Consider the following 19292-nt stretch of genomic DNA (forward strand, 5'->3'; position numbering starts at 1 on the left):
CTCAACTATGCCAACGTACTGCTGGCTAGGCTCCCACATTTTACCCTCGGAAACTTAAAATCATCATAAACTCTGCTGCCTGTGTTTTAACTGAGAAGTTTCATTCCCCTACCACCATGGTGCTCGTTGACCTATACAGGCTCCCGGTGAAATAAAGTCTGGATTTTAAAATTGTCACACTTGTTTTCAAATTCTTTTATAGTCCTTGCCTGGGACAAACTCCACAACCCTCCAAAATATCTGCACTCATCTAAGTCTGGCCTCTTATGCATTCCCAATTATAACTGCATCATCACTGATGGCCATGCCTTTCATGGTCTAGGCCACAATTGTGGAATTTCCTTCCTACACCTCTCCATTTTTAATCTTGTCTTCTTCCTGTAAATTATTTCTTAAAACCTAGTTCTTGGCCCAGCTTTTATTCTTCCGCCCTAATATCTCTTTACATGGATAGATATTATACTTTGTTTTGTAATTCTCCTGTGAAGTGCCTTGGGCCCTTTCATTATATTAAAGACATTATTAAAATATAAGTCACTGTGTTGAAACACACTACCTGTATGTTCACTCCAAGTTACACACCATCCTGACTTGGAAATATATTCCAGTTTCTGGGTTAAAATCCAGGAACTCTCATCGTAACAGTGCTGTGGGTGTACTTACACTACATGGACTGCAGAAGTTCAAGAAGGCAGCTCACCACCACCTTGTCAAGGACAATAAGGTTTGGCTATAAATGCTGACCTAGTCAGTGACACCCACATCTCATGGATGAATAATAAGGAGTGCCCAATGCACTGTGTCCCTCTCCCACAAACAGTTTAGACGGCCAATGAGCAGCAGCTTAATCTGGCCACATAAGGCTGTCATTAACTACGGAATGCTACCGCAGCACAAATTAGTGCTAGAAGGGGAGGGTAAAAGGAAAAGGAAACTGGGTCTAATTATCCATCAGATAGTAAAGCATTGAGCAACACAATCTGTCCACACTGTGTCTGAAAATCTGAAATCTCTCTTCACCAAATTCACTGTTACAGTCTTAGCACCAGTTCCGGTGTGCAGAACCTAGTGTGGAGAGTTACAACTCAGGACATACAAGGTTTTCTTCTTATTGCAATGACTCTCATCATTGAATAGCAAATATTTATTAAAACAAATTAGAACAGAAATTAGAGATGTTCATCTTCCTATTTTTGGGAAACTAAGTTACCTTTGACAGGAGTTGCTATCCAGTAGTATGGCTGAAAGGTGTCAGTATAATTTATTCATTCCAGTGACAATGCTTAGCAGTTTATCATGGCTTCTTACTGAATGGCGGGGCAGACTCGAAGGGCTAGATGGCCTACTCCTGCTCCTGTTTCTTATGTTCTTCTGTTCCAGTATATCAGGGTGGTGCACATATACCTGAAATATAGCTGTGAGCCTCTCCCAATATACCTAGCGTAACAATTCTTTACCACTTACCGGTGTGTGAATGGGTGGATGGTACTGCCTTGTTTTGATTGATTAGCACATGCCAATCTGGACTTTGCCCTTTTGCTTCCACATGTGAATGGGTAGATTGCACAGCCTTACTTTGATTTGCCAGTTCATGCCCATCTGAACTTTGTCCTTGTGTTCCTGCTTGTGAAAAGGTGGATGGTACAGAGTTGCTTTGATTTGTTACTTCAGGCCAATCTGAATATTTCCCTTTTGTCCCTGCTTGTGATTGAGTAGATGTTACTGCCTTGTTCTGATTGGTCAGTTCAAGCCAATCTGGACTTTGCCCTTTCACCTCGGTTTGTGAATTGGTCGATGGTGTAGACGTGTTTTGATTAGGGAAATCATACCAATCTGCACTTTGCTCCTTTGTTCCCATTTCTGAATGGGTAGGTGGTGTAGTTTTGTTCTGGTTGGTCAGTGTATGCCAGTCTGGATTTTGCCATTTTGTTGTTGCTTGTGAGTGGGTAGATTGTACAGCCTTATACTGATAGGCCTGATCAGGCCAATCTCGATTTTGCTCTTTGGCCTCCGACTCTGGTACTGCAGCAGAGAGTTTGGTGTGGATCTCCTGACGACATCCCTCAGGTAGTTGCACATCGCTGGTCTTCAGTAGCATTGACATCATTTGTGGAGGTGACTTGTTGACATTGCTATTCCCTGCTTGGTTTGTGCGAGGTGGAGATGTACCCAGTGAAACAGTTGCCATATTGCCAATCATTTCAGATACTCGCGTTGGTACAGAAATTGTCATCGGTTCAGAAATGTTCAACAGAGGAGACTTGGGAGACTTGCGCCCAATCTTTGGGGAGAAAGCATGAACCACCTTTTCTGCAAAAGAGGTTGGTTTAGCCAGTTTCTCATCAGTGGGGCTTAGATCTGGAGAGAAGAAGGGGCTCATCAGCTTATCTGGGGAGTGAGAGACTGGTTCAGAACTAGTAGCACTACCAGGGGTCAGACACGCACTGCCCAAATCTGACTCCCTCTTACTGCTGTTTGACTTGTCTTTGCCACTGGCTGAGGAATCCAGCTGAGATGTGCTGCTGTCAGGACCTGCAAGCTCTGCCCTTGGTGGACTACACTGAAAGGACATTGGATCAAAGTCCAATCCTGCTGCTCCCATGTCTGGTGGACTCAGTTCTACTTCCTCCATTTTGGGAGACATCAGTGCAGGGATTTGGTGCATGGCATCTTCTCTTTCATTTTCGTCATTGGGTAAATTATCATAGGAATTGCAGTGGTTGAGACCTGGAAGGCCAGCAGCACTGAAGGAAACTGAGAGAGCATCACTGCTAGATCGAGGCCTTCTAGGTCTGTACACCTTTGATTCTCCTAGGAAAGAACAAGCAGCATATTATTCACTGTGGGCTTGTGGTATCAGTGTGCAAAATGAGCAATTAAACCACACTGTGGACCACAGTATTTACATTTCTATATATATTTCAGAATTATTTTACAAGTTACGTTATTTTACAAGTTGTCATTAGACAGAATTTCATAGCATGGCCATCCCTTAGGTTGTTTAATAACTTTCTCTCACTGGCTCTGGAAAACAGATTCCTGCCCTCAAGACTGCATTAAATAACTAGCAGGCCAGAGGGTTAGGTGGGACTTAACACAATGCATTTAACACATCCGGTTGACCCAAAATGTGTCAATTCATTTTCTTTTACCCCCTGATATTGACCGAATGTTCTGTCAACCGAATATGGGTCAGTCTTCTTGGTATCATTCCGATCTTGATCACCGAATGAAAACGCTAAAAAGTAACAGAAGTAGAAAAGCCATCTGAAAGCAGCATTCTATGCGTTCAGGCTGGCACAATAGAACAAGGCTGTACGGGGATGATGGCACGAAGCATCACTTTACAAACAGAGCAGTGGAATTCTGGAATTTTCTCCCGTAAACATCTTTTGAGGCTGGGGGATGCGACTTAAAAATTCTGAGACCATGCTTGACAGATTTTTATAAAACCGAAATACTTTGGATGCTGGAAATTTAAAATAAAAACAGAAAATGCGAGAAGTACTCGCAATATTTATCATTAGAGAAACAAAGTTGATCATCCTTCATAACTGGAGAAAGTTAGAGTGGCAGCCAGTTTGAAGGAAGTACAGAGCTGGGAAGAGGGGATGGGGGAGAAACAAGTTGTCTGTTTCTATTGTGGAAAGCAGCAGTTGATGGTGATTAATTATTTTATTTACACCTCCAGCAGACTCCAACGCCACTTTAGCAGGAGTTTAGAAGGATGAGGGGAGACCTTATAGAGACGTATAAGATAATGAAAGGGATGGATAGGGTAGAGGTGGAGAGATTTTTTCCGCTCAGAAAGGATAGCAGGACTAGAGGGCACAGCCTCAAGATAAGTGGGGGGTGGGGGGGGGGCAGTTTAGATCGGAGTTGAGGAGGAACTTCTTCACTCAAAGGGTGGTGAATCTCTGGAATTCTCTGCCCGTTGAAGTGGTAGAGGCTACCTCGCTAAATATATTTAAGTCACGTGTAGATAGGTTTTTGACAGACAAGGGAATTAAGGGTTATGGGGTGAAAGCGGGAAAGTGGAACTGATCCACTTCAGATCAGCCATGATCTTATTGAATGGCGGAGCAGGCTCGAAGGGCTAGATGGCCTACTCCTGCTCCTATTTCTTATGTTCTTAATGCCTTTAATCGATCGCAGACCTGCCATTTCCCGTCTCAATATTTGCTTAAAATCTATCACATCGAACATTTTCCAGATTTGAAGAAACATCATCAATCTGAAGCATCTGGACGGCACGGTGGCACAGTGGTTAGCACTGCTGCCTCACAGCACCAGGGACCCGGGTTCGATTCCCAACTTGGGTCATTGTCTGTGTGGAGTTTGCACATTCTCCCCGTTGTCTGCGAGTTTCCTCCGGGTGCTCCGGTTTCCTCCCACAGTCTGAAAGATGTGCTGGTTAGGTGCATTGACCCGAACAGGCACTGAAATGTGGCGACTAGGGGAATTTCACAGCAACTTCATTGCAGTGTTAATGTAAGCCTTACTTGTGACTAATGAATAAACTTTAAACACTATTTTTCGCTCCAAACATGCCGCCAGATGGCGTGAGTATTTATTTTTGATTTTTAATTCATAGAGTTTTATTAGGTGGGAGCATTTTGTATGTAATCATTGCAGATAGATGGAGTTTGGAAACAGATCAGCAATGAGCTAAAATCTTCTCCTATTTGTATATTCCAGCAACATTCCTCGAGAGGAAGAGGTGCTCTTTTCTCCGATGTACGCTGACCAGCACAGGACATAATTTTTAGTTACCAGCTTATCCTTTCCAGTCCTGCTAAATGTTATAACTGCTTTAACACAATTAAGCTGCACAATATTGGTGCTAACTTCATGTTTACTGCAACGTCAGTGTTATTAATCTCAAATCCTTCCGTAATCTGGAGGAGCGATCACAATAAAAGGACATCTGTTAATTAATTCTTACCTTTGATCTGGTAAACAAGTAGCTAACCTAATATTGCACACAACAAGAATACACAAAGTGTTTAATTCACTCTGGAGGCTGCCTAACTGCAAGATTGAACATTGAAATAGTGTAAGGATTGGGAAGCACAGAATCATACAGCAAATGAGTCAATACCAAAAATGTTAAATTTGTCACATCACAAATTGATAAATAATTGCAAAGATCGATGCAAAGATTGTAAAGGAAGGAGCACATTAACTGAGTAAATAAATCACTGTCCACTCATTCATCAAAATCAGAACAATAAACAGGAAGGATAGACTCACTCTCCATCTGCTAGCCCAGTAACACTGGGATCACAGCCACTCTGTGAAAGTCTTGTGCTACATTACACAAGTGTTACAGGACATGGCTGTAACAGAGTAACCTCCCAATTAAGGGATATCAGCCCAGTTGCTGCACAGGGATAATAAATGAACAGGTACAATAAAGAAACCTACTGCACTATACTGCACATTTCAATTACTAGGGGGCATAGGTTTAAGGTGCAAGGGGCAAGGTTTAAAGATGTACGAGGCAGATTTTTTACACAGAGAGTAGCGGGTGCCTGAAACTCGCTGCCAGGGGAGGTAATGGAAGCGGATACAGTAGTGACTTTTAAGGGGAGTCTTGATAAGTACATGAATAGGATGGGAATGCAGGGACATGGTCCCTGGAAGGGCTTTGGTTAAGGCAGGCAGCACGGTCGGTGCAGGCTTGGAGGGATGAAGGGCGTGTTCCTGTGCTGTAATTTTCTTTGTTCTTTATTCAAACATGCTGTTACATACAGATACTGGAATATATAGCAAGCATACTTCAATATGCAAAACCCCAGGGAAATATAGTGAACACATTGTACTAACCTTCAACATTGTGCAGAGATGAAAGTGACTCCTCACTTTTAGCAGAGCGAAGTGTCCCTGAATCACCCCTGGCTGATGGGAAGACAAAACAAACACAAAATGATCAGAAGGAAGCCAAACATAATTGTCTATTACACTGCTCATAGCTGCGGAATCGATGATTTAAAACTTACTTAGAAGTGATTTTCTACCATGCTGTCGAGCCTGCCGGTGTCTCATTTGGTACAGGATTAAAAACAGCAGTGAGGGATAGGAATGAACTTCCCTTCACTTGAATAATCTGGCAACACTCATGGTGTCTTCTTGCATGCGACTAATAATCACTTCCACAAGGTGGTGTAGCGGTACCTCAGCAAGAGCAGAAACAGGGAAAGCACGTTCTCCTCAATTAATCTGAAAACACTCACCTGCCAAAACCATGGACTTCATTTGTGCTGGCTCGCTGGGGTTCCGCTGCAACTTCCGCTTGGTCACAGAGGAAGACTTGCCCTCGGACCTGAGACCGAAGAAAGACCGCCAGGTACCAACAGGCGATTTCTTGGGTTTGCTGATTGTTCTCTTCCTGGAAAAGAATAGTGAAAGATTCAGTATTAAACAATGTGACATACCGAATTCTAAACAGGTAAAGAACACCACAAATCACAATAATGCACACTTACACAATTTAAATGTTGAAAACCATTCCTTGATATATCACACAGGTGGAATTAGACTAAATCTGACACTAAAGGCACAGATATTAGGAACAAATAGCAAAAACTTGGTCAAGATAGCAGGTTTTAAAGAGGGTCTTAAGAGAAGGAGAAGGAAATGGACAGAGTGTGAATAACAACAAGCACAAATCTCCAGTCTGCAGAAAAAGACTGACCGAGGGGGAGCAAGACCCCGAGATCCTGAGGGGGCGAAGGAGAGACTCCGAGCAGGACAGCAGCACTGAGCGGGAGAGCACAAAACCAGGGATTCACAGAATAGGGAGAGAGTGGGGACCCTGTCCACAGTAAGGACAACACAATCAAGAGATTCTGGCCATTAGTGGTATGTTTCTGTCACAGATTACTGAACACATTTCTAAACACCTGCTGCAAAGGAAGAGTTTAAAGGTGGCACTGCTATTTTACCTTTCAATTGGGAAGTCAATGACTGTGTGGAACCTGCCCTGCAACGCTGCAGGTCCATCACCCACTTCAATGTACTTGCTGTCTGAATTAACAGGGGAGATGATCTGGACCTGGGTTCGAGCCTGGGCCTCCTCTAGGGTGAGGAGTTTGGTTGAGGGAGACGACACCAGCAAGGATTTGGGTCGAGACAGAGATACGTGTCCTGCAGAGAAGAACAGAAAAATGGAAGAATAAATGACCACCAAAATGTTTTCCTTCACAGCTGGGTAGTACAAAACTTGGTTTACATGGGATTGGTGGATATGTGAAAGATCAATATTGTAATGAGTTTAAAAAAGGAATCCACTGAATTTAACAGGCATTGAAATCTAGGACAAGGACATCACTGTAAAGGTCCTAAAATCACTCCACTAAAAGCAGAATCGTTAACAATGCAGTTTCTTAACACAACAATCACCACATAGCATTCTGCCAAACAGAATCCTATCCCACAGCCCCCCCATTCCCAAACAGAATCCTATCCCACGGCCCCCCCATTCCCAAACAGAATCCTATCCCACAGCCCCCCCATTCCCAAACAGAATCCTATCCCACAGCACCCCCATTCCCAAACAGAGTCCTATCCCACAGCCCCCCCATTCCCAAACAGAATCCTATCCCACAGCACCCCCATTCCCAAACAGAGTCCTATCCCACAGCCCCCCCATTCCCAAACAGAATCCTATCCCACAGCACCCCCATTCCCAAACAGAGTCCTATCCCACAGCCCCCCCATTCCCAAACAGAATCCTATCCCACGGCCCCCCCATTCCCAAACAGAATCCTATCCCACAGCCCCCCCATTCCCAAACAGAATCCTATCCCACAGCACCCCCATTCCCAAACAGAGTCCTATCCCACAGCCCCCCCATTCCCAAACAGAATCCTATCCCACAGCACCCCCATTCCCAAACAGAGTCCTATCCCACAGCCCCCCCATTCCCAAACAGAATCCTATCCCACGGCCCCCCCATTCCCAAACAGAATCCTATCCCACAGCACCCCCATTCCCAAATAGAATCCTATTCCTCTGTCACTCATTCCCAAACAGAATCCTATCCCACAGCCCCCCCATTCCCAAACAGAATCCTATCCCACAGCCCCCCCATTCCCAAACAGAATCCTATCCCACAGCACCCCCATTCCCAAATAGAATCCTATCCCACAGCACCCCCATTCCCAAACAGAATCCTATCCCACAGCCCCCCCATTCCCAAACAGAATCCTATCCCACAGCCCCCCCATTCCCAAATAGAATCCTATTCCTCTGTCACTCATTCCCAAACAGAAACTTATCCCACAGCCTCTCAATCCCAAACAGAATCCTATCCCACAGCACCCCCATTCCCAAACAGAATCCTATCCCACAGCCCCCCCATTCCCAAACAGAATCCTATCCCACAGCCCCCCCATTCCCAAATAGAATCCTATTCCTCTGTCACTCATTCCCAAACAGAAACTTATCCCACAGCCTCTCAATCCCAAACAGAATCCTATCCCAGTCTCTCATTCCCAAATAGAATCCTATTCCTCTGTCACTCATTCCCGAACAGCATCCTCTCCCACAGCCCGCGGTGAATGGTGAATTTCATCTGCAGGAGAGACCCACAAGGAAAGTTATCTGTGTGACATTTTCATTCACCATCCTACACAAATGAAGAAATTGCCGTGTTTAGGTCAGAGTGGCAGAATGGCTCCCCCTCTTTTCCCACTTATTTACTTGCAAATTGGTTTGACAACGACATGCTTGCCAGTTCAGTGAGTGGTTAACTGTTTATGTGCTATGACTGCCAAAGGCATACACAGGGACGTTTCCTTGAAAGTTTTTAAACAACGGAGTATATTTATTGTATTTAATCCGGTCTAATAAAAATAATAGAAATGCTCTGACCATCATGCACATATGCACAAGTTACAGAATGGGACGATGGATTAAGTACTCTTTTTAGGGTCCAATAATAGTTCAATCTTGCAGATTGATGATTTGTAATGTTTCAGGCTGAGCTCAAGGGTATCTCTGGATTTGGTGGTGAGGTGATTTAGTCTGCTGTCAGACAATTTCTTTGTTCTTATGACGCTAGCAGCAGCAGTATTGCTTCTTAAAACCGTGCCTGCCACATGTGGGAGGTCAAACAGCAAAGAGTGTTCAAACCTGTATGATGGATGGAGATAGAGGGAGGGAGAGTCCTGCTATTTTGGCATCTGTTCTGCTTGTGCAGGAGCAGCTCTTAAATGCAAAAGAGTGTTAGCTTGCTTGTCACATGATTCCCCTCTCTACGCTGACCAGTTATCCAAGTATGTTGCGGCTAATGGATTGCAGGTGCATTGTTTCGACTTGATTAGATTATGGCTAAATGAATTCTACTCTCAACCTGCATTCATCATCAAGAGATGAGTTTTAATGGTTGGTTTCCATCCAGGTGATGTCTCGATGCTCTGTGAATGGGTCAGGAGATATGGCTCATTCACATTCCTCTCAGGTGTTATCTCTGATAGTTTCTGAAGCCGGGCTGACTCATTTTAATGGCTTTAGCATTTGTAAAGGACAGTGATACAAATATTCAGCCATCTTAATAATTGCTATTTCAAGTCACTGTTTTCATCTTTTTAAATTCAGTGGTCTTCAGTCAGTAAATACATGATCATTTCTGATATAAAGCATGGTTTTATGACAGAAACTTAACAGAACAAAGCCTGGAAGATTTTTGGCCTGTACTGGGGAAGGTGGAATATTGTCACTGTTTAATACACAGATTGAGGTTACTCTACAGCAGTTTACGTGGAATGAAACTCCAGTTCCAACTTGTGAAGAAGGATTAAAGGAAAGGATTACAGTCTCTGATTCTAAATTAAACAAAGAAAGCACTTTAGCTAGAAACCTATATTCTAACCACTAGGCAGTTAGAGTAACAGATCAAAGGCAGTTTGCAGATTAATTGCTAAAGCTTATAACTTGCAAACGTTGGGCCTAATCATCACAGGCTGTTCAGAAACTGCTTTCTCTGAAGAAATGAAGCTTCCAGGTACACAGTATTGAAGAGAGACAGCTGATGTCTGTGGGCTTTCTTTGCATCATTTTTGTACCATGGATACAACTTGATTCAGTGATGACCTACAGGTAGCTGGCAGGCAGATAGCGCCAGCAATTCTCTAGCTTTCAGTTTTAGTAGCTGACCAGTTAGAAAAACCTGGAATAAAACAAACATACTAACTATTTCTGCAGGAAGGAAGAAAGAGTAGTCCTGGTTGGACATAACCGTAATGAAAGGTACTGTGTCTAGTTGTCCTCAATCTAGCAGACCCAGCACATGACTACTCCAGAACAAAACCAGCCCGGATTATCAACAGGGACATGGGAGAATGTGAGGCCGATATTTAGATTATAATTTAGTCACTGAATATTCATCGTGTTAATAGGTTTATAACAAAACAACCCAGCAGGATGGGATAGGCTGTGACCTACCTGGACCCTCTCGCATTACTGAGCTGAGCTTGGAGCTGAAAAGCATGTCCACATGATTGAGAATGAATTCTACCACCACAGACTGAATCCGAACCTCCATGAAGGCAGCAGTACCACTGAAACAGGCAGATTCGATCTGGCGGGATCTGGGAACAGATACAGAGAAGCCAAAATCAAAGTGGGAAAATTCAGCCTCCCCCCCCCCACCAAGGTAACAGAAATTCCATGAACACGGACACCTCCCAAGTCACAGACAAACTTCTCCCAGTGACAGTAACAATTGACCTCCACCCCCCAACGCTCTCCTTTGCAGGATTAGGTATGGAACAGTAAGCGTGCCTGATAAAAGGATTTAACATGTTTCTTTTAATTTACATCTTGTATCTGTTGGCAATCTATGTTACCTGAGAATAAGACATTTTAGTAAATGTTCAATATGCAGCCAAAGCCTTGCAGGTAAGCAAGGAAATCTTCAAGCTTCTTTTAGTTCATGACTTGCACTCACCACTAACAATAGCATTCTTGAAACTGTCACAAGCTACTTCTATCTTAATTATCTGATAGCTGAGTTAAAGAACAGAAAGACAGTGATTCATGTTGTGACATTAACCTCAATTTTATCATAGTTGTTAAGTAGGTACATTGCTCTGTACTAACATTCACCTACATTAACCTACATCTCAGTGGTCACTTTTACCCTAGAAAATTACCTGCAACAGTAAGTGGGTCACCAATGATCTCTAAAGGATGACCTGATTATATATCTCCAGCCATTTATCACTGCCAAGCTCTAGTGCCATCTGTCACAAAGGGAATCAGCTGCTGCCTGAAACACTTGGCATGGGGTTAACTGTTTTCATTCTGGCAAACTCAGTTTTGTGTTAAAGGCCTGTTTAAACAGTCTCAACATTGAAACTCATATCCCATGGCTAATAGTCCACCTGCTCTCACCTCAGAAGGTTTGGGGCCCAAACAATAGCCAGATTCTTGGTATGCATGTTGGTGATGTAACTGAAAGTTGCTAACCGAGCCAAGTGCCTCATTAGAAACTCCAGGGTCCTGGACAAAGAATAAATTACAATTTAGTCAAGATTCAGCACAATATCAACAGAGACTGTGAAGAAGGGATTTCACAAACATGGCAGCCACACTTCATCCTAGTGCTGCAAAGACAGCCAATTCAATAATAGGAAAGCAGTTACAGAAGTGGTGATATTCTGGTGATATTAATGTTCATACATGGGTAAATTGATGCAGCTCTGAGAATTATTGAAGTGACAGAAGTGAAGGGAGCAGGAATACAGCACACAATGGCCTAAAGCAGTCATCAAAAGGAGACTGAAGAACAATACTTGTGCCAACAATTCTGATTAAAAGGCTTATGAGACAGTGCCCTAAGTGCATCAGATTCTCAGAATGCTGATGGGTCTTGGTGTGGTAGAGATATTCATGTAACCAGCGTGGGGTTACTGCAGGCCAGAGATTCCCCCCACCTCTCAAACCTACCAATGTAGCAGTTCTAATGTTCTTCCTTTCAGTGCTGTGATTGTATTTCTGTATATCAGAAATTAGAGTTACTGTTACCAATGTTAATTGGAACATACAGAAATTTATCCATTTGATATTCCACCTCCTACATTTTTCCAGCGCAAACTTTATCACAGCAAACTTCATTTTAGATTACATAAAACTTGTAAATATTGAGAACTGTTTGGAGGACAGAGACAGTTTCCAAGATCAATTTAAACAGGTTGGTGGAATAGGCAATTACCTGGCAAATGAATCTAACACAAAGAAATATGATGTGATACATCTTGGGAAAAAGAATGTAGAAAAACAATAGCAAGGCTACAATACTAAATAAAGTAGCTGCAGGAACAGAGCGACTTGAGCACAATTTGCTGAAGGTAGCAGATTGAGGACAGGGAGCACATTGAGAGGAGATCTGATAGAAATATTAAAAATCGTGAGGCGTCTGGACAGAGTCAATATCAGGAAACTGTTCCCATTGGTGGAGAGATCAAGAAGCAGAGGGCATTGATTTAAAGTGATTTGCAAATGAACCAAAGGTGATGTGAGGACAACCTTTTCCTGCAGTAAGTGGTTAGGATCTGGAATGCATTGCCTGACAGCGTGATGGAGGCAGATTCAGTCATGGCTTTCAAAAGGGATGTATGTTATCTGAATAGCAAAAAATTATAAGGTTATGGGAAAAAGGCTGGGAAGTGGGATGAGCTGAGACACTCCTGTGGACAGCTGGCATGGACACGATAGGCTGAATGGCTTCCTTGTGCACTGTAAACACTTTATGATTATTTTGGAGAGAGTAGGCATGTGCTCAAATGGTTAACCCTTACCTGTAGTGAGGAGGAGGAAGCTGCTGGATGACATCATGAATTTTAATCAAGCGATCCTCATCTGAAGCGACTGACACAGAATCCTATAGGACACAACCAGTTAAAGTCAGTCTCCATCACTGAACACATCGAAGCCTACCCTCACTGAACAACGCCACCCACCCTCCTCATTGGGCTGCCCCCCCACCCACCCCGAACTTCATTAAGAGTCAATACTTTTATACATTATTTTTATGAAATGTGAGGGTGCTGGCAGGTGGGCTGCCTTCTTGAACTGCTGCAGTCCATCTGGTGTAGGTACACCCACAGTGCTGTTATGAAAGGAGTTCCAGGCTCTTGACCCAGTAACAGTGAAGGAGCAGCAACATAATTCCAAGTCAGGATAGTACATGACTTGGAGGGAAATGTTCAGATGGTAGTGTCCCCATGTATTTGCTGCGCTTCTCGAGTGGGTTTTTTTATTCAGTTAAGGAACATGGGCATTGCTGGCTGAACCAGCATTTACTGCCCATCCCTAATTGCCCTTGGAGGGCAGTTGAGATTCAACCACATTGCTATGGCTCTAGAGTCACACGTAGGCCAGACCAGGTTAGGATGGCAGATTTCATTCCCTAAATGATATTAGTGAACTAGATGGGTTTTTCTGACAATCGACAATAGTTTCATGGTTATCAGTAGATTCTTAATTCCAGTTTTTTTTGTTGAATTCAAACATCACCATCTACTGTGGCGGGATTCGAACCTGGGTCCCCAGGACATTAATTTCTGGATTAATAGTCTAACAATAATACCACTAGACCATCATCCCCGCAGGAGGAGCCTTTCCTGGAGCTGCAATCATCCAAACTGTGGAGAATATTTCATCACACGTTTGACTTGTACCTTGCAGATGTGGAAAAACTTTGGAGAATCAGGGGGTAGAACTCTCTGGAGAATTCCCAGCCTCTGACTGCTCTTGTGGTCGTAGTATTTATCTAGCTTGTTTCTGGTCAATGATGACAGCCAGGATGTTTATGGTGGAGATTCAGCAATGCTGATGGTTCTGAATTTCAAGGGGAAATGGTTAGATTGTCACTATCGGAGGTGACCATTGCCTGGCATTTTTATCAGTCCAAGTCTGGAGGTTACCCAGGTCTTGTTGCGTGCAGATGGAAACTGCTTTAATATCTGAGGAATTCCAAATGGTGCTGAACACATTGTGCAATGATCACAAATCATCCCATTCCTGACAGTATGATAGTGGAAATATCACTGATGAAGCAGCTGAAGGTGGTTCAATTTAGGACACTACCCTGTTGAACTCCTACAGCAATGCTCTTGAAGTGAAGGGCAGTCAGACATATCACATTCTTGGAATTCAGCTCTTCCATCCATTTTTTGAAACAAGAGTCTTGAGCCTGGCAGAACCCAAACCTTTCCCTCAGTGATCCTCTCCTGCCCCTCACTGAAACAGTCATGTCCCCCTCCCCCCGTCGCACTGGAAGGGTCACTCCCCCTCCCCCTTGCACTGTAAGGATAACCCACCTTCCCCTGAACTGAAATGGTAACTTCCTCCCCTCCCCGCACTGAAAGGGTCAGTCCCCCTCTCGCACTGAAAGCCTCACTCTCCCACTACTCCGCATTGAAAGGGTCACTCCTGCCCACACTGAAATGGTCACTCCCCCCACCCTGCACTGAAATGGTAACTCCCCCCCACCCCGCACACTGAAAGGGTCACTCCCCCCCCACCCCCGCATTGAAAGGGCCACTCCTCACCCCCTCCTCCCACACTGAAAGGGTAACTCCCTGCCCTGCACTGAAAGGGTAACTCCCCAACTCCCTCCCACACTGAGAGGGTAACTCCCCCCTCTCCCCACACTGAAAGGGTAACTCCCCCCTCTCCCCACACTGAAAGGGTAACTCCCCAACTCCCTCCCACACTGAGAGGGTAACTCCCCCCTCTCCCCACACTGAAAGGGTAACTCCCCCCTCTCCCCACACTGAAAGGGTAACTCCCCAACTCCCTCCCACACTGAGAGGGTAACTCCCCCCTCTCCCCACACTGAAAGGGTAACTCCCCCCTCTCCCCACACTGAAAGGGTAACTCCCCAACTCCCTCCCACACTGAGAGGGTAACTCCCCAACTCCCTCCCACACTGAGAGGGTAACTCCCCAACTCCCTCCCACACTGAGAGGGTAACTCCCCAACTCCCTCCCACACTGAGAGGGTAACTCCCCAACTCCCTCCCACACTGAGAGGGTAACTCCCCCCTCTCCCCACACTGAAAGGGTAACTCCTCCCTCTCCCCACACTGAAAGGGTAACTCCCCAACTCCCTCCCACACTGAGAGGGTAACTCCCCAACTCCCTCCCACACTGAGAGGGTAACTCCCCAACTCCCTCCCACACTGAGAGGGTAACTCCCCCCGCACTGAAAGCATCACTCCCCACCCCCACCCCCACACTGAAAGGGTAACTCCTCCCTCCCCCCCCCACACTGAAAGGGTAACTCCCCCCACACTGAAAGGATCATTCACCACCTGCACTGCAAGGGTCACTAGCCCCATCACCACCACCCCACCCCCCCCCCCCCCCCCCCCCACCCCCAACTCTTTAGCAGACCATTAGCTTTACTGAACTGCCCTTCGATTCTTCAAACTCCAGGCTCCTGATTGCCGAGTTTTAAATGGTTCCCAGGGTTCTTTGAGCCTAGCACAGAACCAGTGACCTTCTGTTATCTTCCCTCTCCCGAGGACTTGCGAGTCCGAATGGCCTGGAGCCTGCTAATAGTTCCGAGGGCTTCTGTATGTGCTGTAAACCACCTGAGCTCCAAAGCTCAACCTTGCAAAACATCTCTTTTGACTGCACTTCTTTACAAGCAGTGCAGACATCATGTCTCCAGTTCCGCTGCTAGACCAGCCTAGCTACTGGTTTATAGTTCCATCTCTTCTATTTTAACTCTATTAAACAAAACACATAACCTTCTGAACTGCCACACTCTTTTAGGTCTTCTGGCAATCTCCAAGCTAAGCATCTCAGTTACTTTATCTTCATAACAACAATCTATCCTCTAACATTATCTTTAAAATATTATCAACCTAGATATTTATCACAGCGTGGATGCCCTTTCCACCTTGATGCCAACTGAGGATCTTACAAGGCAATTAATGCCAAGTTAAGAGCCTCAACCCATCACTGTTGGTTGAGTAATGACAGGGAGTTACCACTCGGAAGCCTGAAAAGTAAGCTCTGCTGAGTTGGTTGCTGAGTTCCCAGAGGTGTTCCTTGTTTAAATGCACTCAGTGCCTGATCAAGGGACATGGCATCACAAAGGGGGGGGTCCACTGAGAGCTACCCAAACTGCCCTTTCTTCCAACAACCCTGCGACCCCAGCCGGTGACCCCTTCCCTATAACCCATCCCCACTAACCTGCGACCTCAGTCCCTCACCGATCCTGGGCCTCTGGTGGGTGCACCACTGGCAGTTACCATCACTCTTCATGCACTGATGGTCATAGGTGCCGCTGGTTCTCACTGGCCAGCAGCTTTCTGGGGCTGGGGATATGGAGCAGGATTTCCATCTCGGGGCTCACTGATCCTACGAAAGGCTAAACGTGCCTGACTGTGACTTAATACAACAGACCTTCCCCAGAGGGGGAGACTTGAGGCTCTCACCAACTCCAGCCAGCAAAATCCTCATCATACTAATTAAATTCTGCCATACTGCGCATGTGTGTAACTGTCCCTCAGTGTGTAGGTCTGTGCCTGGATGTTACTGTCTCTATGTGGTTCTAAGTTCCGGCGTCACTGCCCCTCAGCACCTGCACCTCACTGCTTCTCAGTGCTGCTCACAGCACATAATTCAGGAAAAGCAGTGTAATTTTCCCCTTCTCAATCTAACTGTGTATTTGAAGAAGATTGAACTCGATTAGTTTTACTTGCTGTATCTTCACCAGGAGACATTACGAACAGGAAGGAGTGTCAGCCAGTATGAGCTTAATTAGCACCAGGCCCCATCCACTTCGAGTTGAATCTTCTCATAGAAAGGTGGTTGAGATGGGAAAGCACAAGGGAAGTGTTGTCCAGTGGGCTTGCAGTGATGCATGGGCCCAATGAACATAAAAACTGCAACCTGCTGAGTCCTACATACCTCAGTTAATGATTCAATTGGCATGTTTTAAGTTATCAGCAACAACTCACTCTTGGTTATAGAGCTCTGCAAAAGCACAGTCATTTGCATCACACTATCATGAACTGCTAAGGATTATTTTTAATTCACCAATAGTGGAAGCACTTACTGAGAATTTCTCATACAGTTGGTAGGTGAGTAGTGGGTTTGGTAACTCTCTGAAATATAGCTTGCACAGGGACCCAACACAATGGATATCCTGGAGGTAAAGATCCTTTGTTAACTCAGGAATCTGCTCAGAGTCAAACTCATGTCTGTAAGAGAAATGAGACAGAATCAGCTCACAATTGCTCAGTGATAAACATAAAAAGAAAATACGCAATGCATATTTTAGCTGATGCTCCCTTTGTAACAAGCTCCAGGAATTTGCAGTGAACCCTTAATCACAACTTCAGCCTTCTTACAACTATTTCCAGAGTACATCAAGGAAGTTAAAATAGTGGACACATTGGTGATCATTTTTCCCCATCTATAGACACTGGAAGAATTCCAATGGATTGGAATGTAGCTAGCGTAACCCTACTTTTTAAAAAAGGAGGCAAGAAAGACAACTGGGAGTTATAGACTGGTTAGCCTGACATTGGTGAAGTCAATTATTAAGGATGCAATAACTGAGCATTTGGAAAGTGGTGACAGGATTGGTCCAAGTCAGCATGGATTCACTAAGGGAAATCGTGCTTGACAAATCTTCTGAAATTTTTTGAGGATGTGACCAGTAGAATGGCCAAGGGTGAACCAGTGGATGTTGTGTATCTGGACTTTCAAAAGACTTTTGATAAGGTCCTACAGAAGAGATTAGTGAGCAAAATTAAAGCTCATGGTATTGGGGGTAATATATTGATGTGCATTGATCCGAACAGGTGCTCAAGTGTGGTGACTCGGGGAATTTTGCAGTAACTTCATTGCAGTGTTAATGTATGTCATACTCATAACTAATAAATAAACGTTTTGCTTTAAAGACAATTGTTTGACAGACAGGAAGCAGTGAGTGGGAATAAACGGATCCTTTTCAATGTGGCAGTAGTGGGGTACAGCATGGTTCAGTGCTATTCACAATATACATTAACAATTTGGACGAAGGAATTGAATGCAATATCTCCAAATTTGCAGATGGCACAGTTTGTTAAATATGTTCAAGAGGGAGCTGGATGGCTATGAGGAGGATGCTAAGAGGCAGTTGGGTGACTTGAATGGGCTGGCTGAGTGGGCAAATACAATATAATGTGGATAAATGTGAGGTTATCCACTTTGGTGGCAACAACTGGAAAGAAGATTATCATCTGAATGATGGCAGTTTAGGAAAAGGGAAAGGGCAAAGTGACCTGGGTGTCATGGTGGATCAGTCGCTGAAGGTTAACATGGCGATGAGGAATGCTAATGGCATGCTGGCCTTCTTAGCAAGAGGATTTGACCATAAGAGTAAAGATCTCTTGCTGCAGTTATACATGGCCTTGGTGAGGTCACATCTCAAGTATTGTGTGCAGTTTTGGTCTTCTAGTCTGAGGAAGGACATCCTTGCAATTGAGGGAGTCCAGCAAAGGTTCACCAGACTGATTCCCTGAATGGCAGAACTGACAGACTGACTGGAAGAAAGACTGGATCAACTGGATTTGTACTCACTGGAATTTAGAAGAATGAGAGGGATCTCATAGAAACATATAAAGTCCTGATAAGACTGGACAGGCTAGATGTGGGGAATATATTCCCAACGTTGGGGAAATCCAGAACTAGGGATCACAGTCTAAGAACAAGGGATAAGCCATTCAGGACTGAGATGAGGAAGAACTTCAGTGTGAACCTGTGGATTTCTCTACCACGGAAAGCTGTTGGGACCAGTTCGTTAAATACGTTCAAGAGGGAGCTGGACGTAGCCCTTCTGGCTAAATGGATAAGGTGTATACAGAGAAAGCGGGAATGGGATACTAAAATCAGCCATGATCAGATTGAATGGTAGTGCAGGCTTGAAGGGCCAAATGGCCTACTCCTGCACCTATTTTCTATGTCTCTATGTTAATTCTTCAGGAAGCCGCTGGGAGTGGCGCATGTCAAGACACTGGCCATGTCATCTGATAGAAACAGATGGATACCATTTGAACTAAGTGGGTTCTGCTATTTAATTAGACCTGCTCTGGATCTCAACTATTGGCTTTCATAACTCTCAATACGTTTGCTTAAGAAGAATCTATCAAGCTCAGTTTTTAACATTTTCAACTGATTCCAGCCTCAATAGATTTCTGGCAGAAAAAGTTACAGAAATCCACTACCCATTGTGTGAGGAAGAACTTCCAGACATCATTCCTTATTGACTGTGTTCTAATT

At 44.5% G+C, this 19292-nt stretch overlaps 1 protein-coding gene across 7 annotated transcripts in view; it reads right to left on the reverse strand.

Annotated features, from left to right (window-relative positions):
• The window catches only part of arhgap32b (Rho GTPase activating protein 32b), a 529550-nt gene that overhangs the window by 16945 nt on the left and 493313 nt on the right, over positions 1 to 19292 (reverse strand). For all 7 annotated transcript variants that reach the window (XM_080214854.1, XM_080214856.1, XM_080214855.1 and 4 more), the window contains 8 exons: positions 17083 to 17227; positions 12807 to 12889; positions 11401 to 11508; positions 10450 to 10595; positions 6948 to 7149; positions 6237 to 6391; positions 5830 to 5901; positions 1465 to 2811 (listed from right to left, as the gene is read on the reverse strand). In XM_080214854.1, coding sequence (XP_080070980.1) covers positions 1465 to 2811; positions 5830 to 5901; positions 6237 to 6391; positions 6948 to 7149; positions 10450 to 10595; positions 11401 to 11508; positions 12807 to 12889; positions 17083 to 17227 — 2258 coding nt within the window. The remainder of the gene's footprint in view (positions 1 to 1464; positions 2812 to 5829; positions 5902 to 6236; positions 6392 to 6947; positions 7150 to 10449; positions 10596 to 11400; positions 11509 to 12806; positions 12890 to 17082; positions 17228 to 19292) is intronic.

Source organism: Carcharhinus amblyrhynchos, chromosome 29 (genome assembly GCF_965287045.1).
Source record: "Carcharhinus amblyrhynchos chromosome 29, sCarAmb.v2.hapA, whole genome shotgun sequence".
In the NCBI taxonomy this organism is placed as follows: domain Eukaryota; kingdom Metazoa; phylum Chordata; class Chondrichthyes; order Carcharhiniformes; family Carcharhinidae; genus Carcharhinus; species Carcharhinus amblyrhynchos.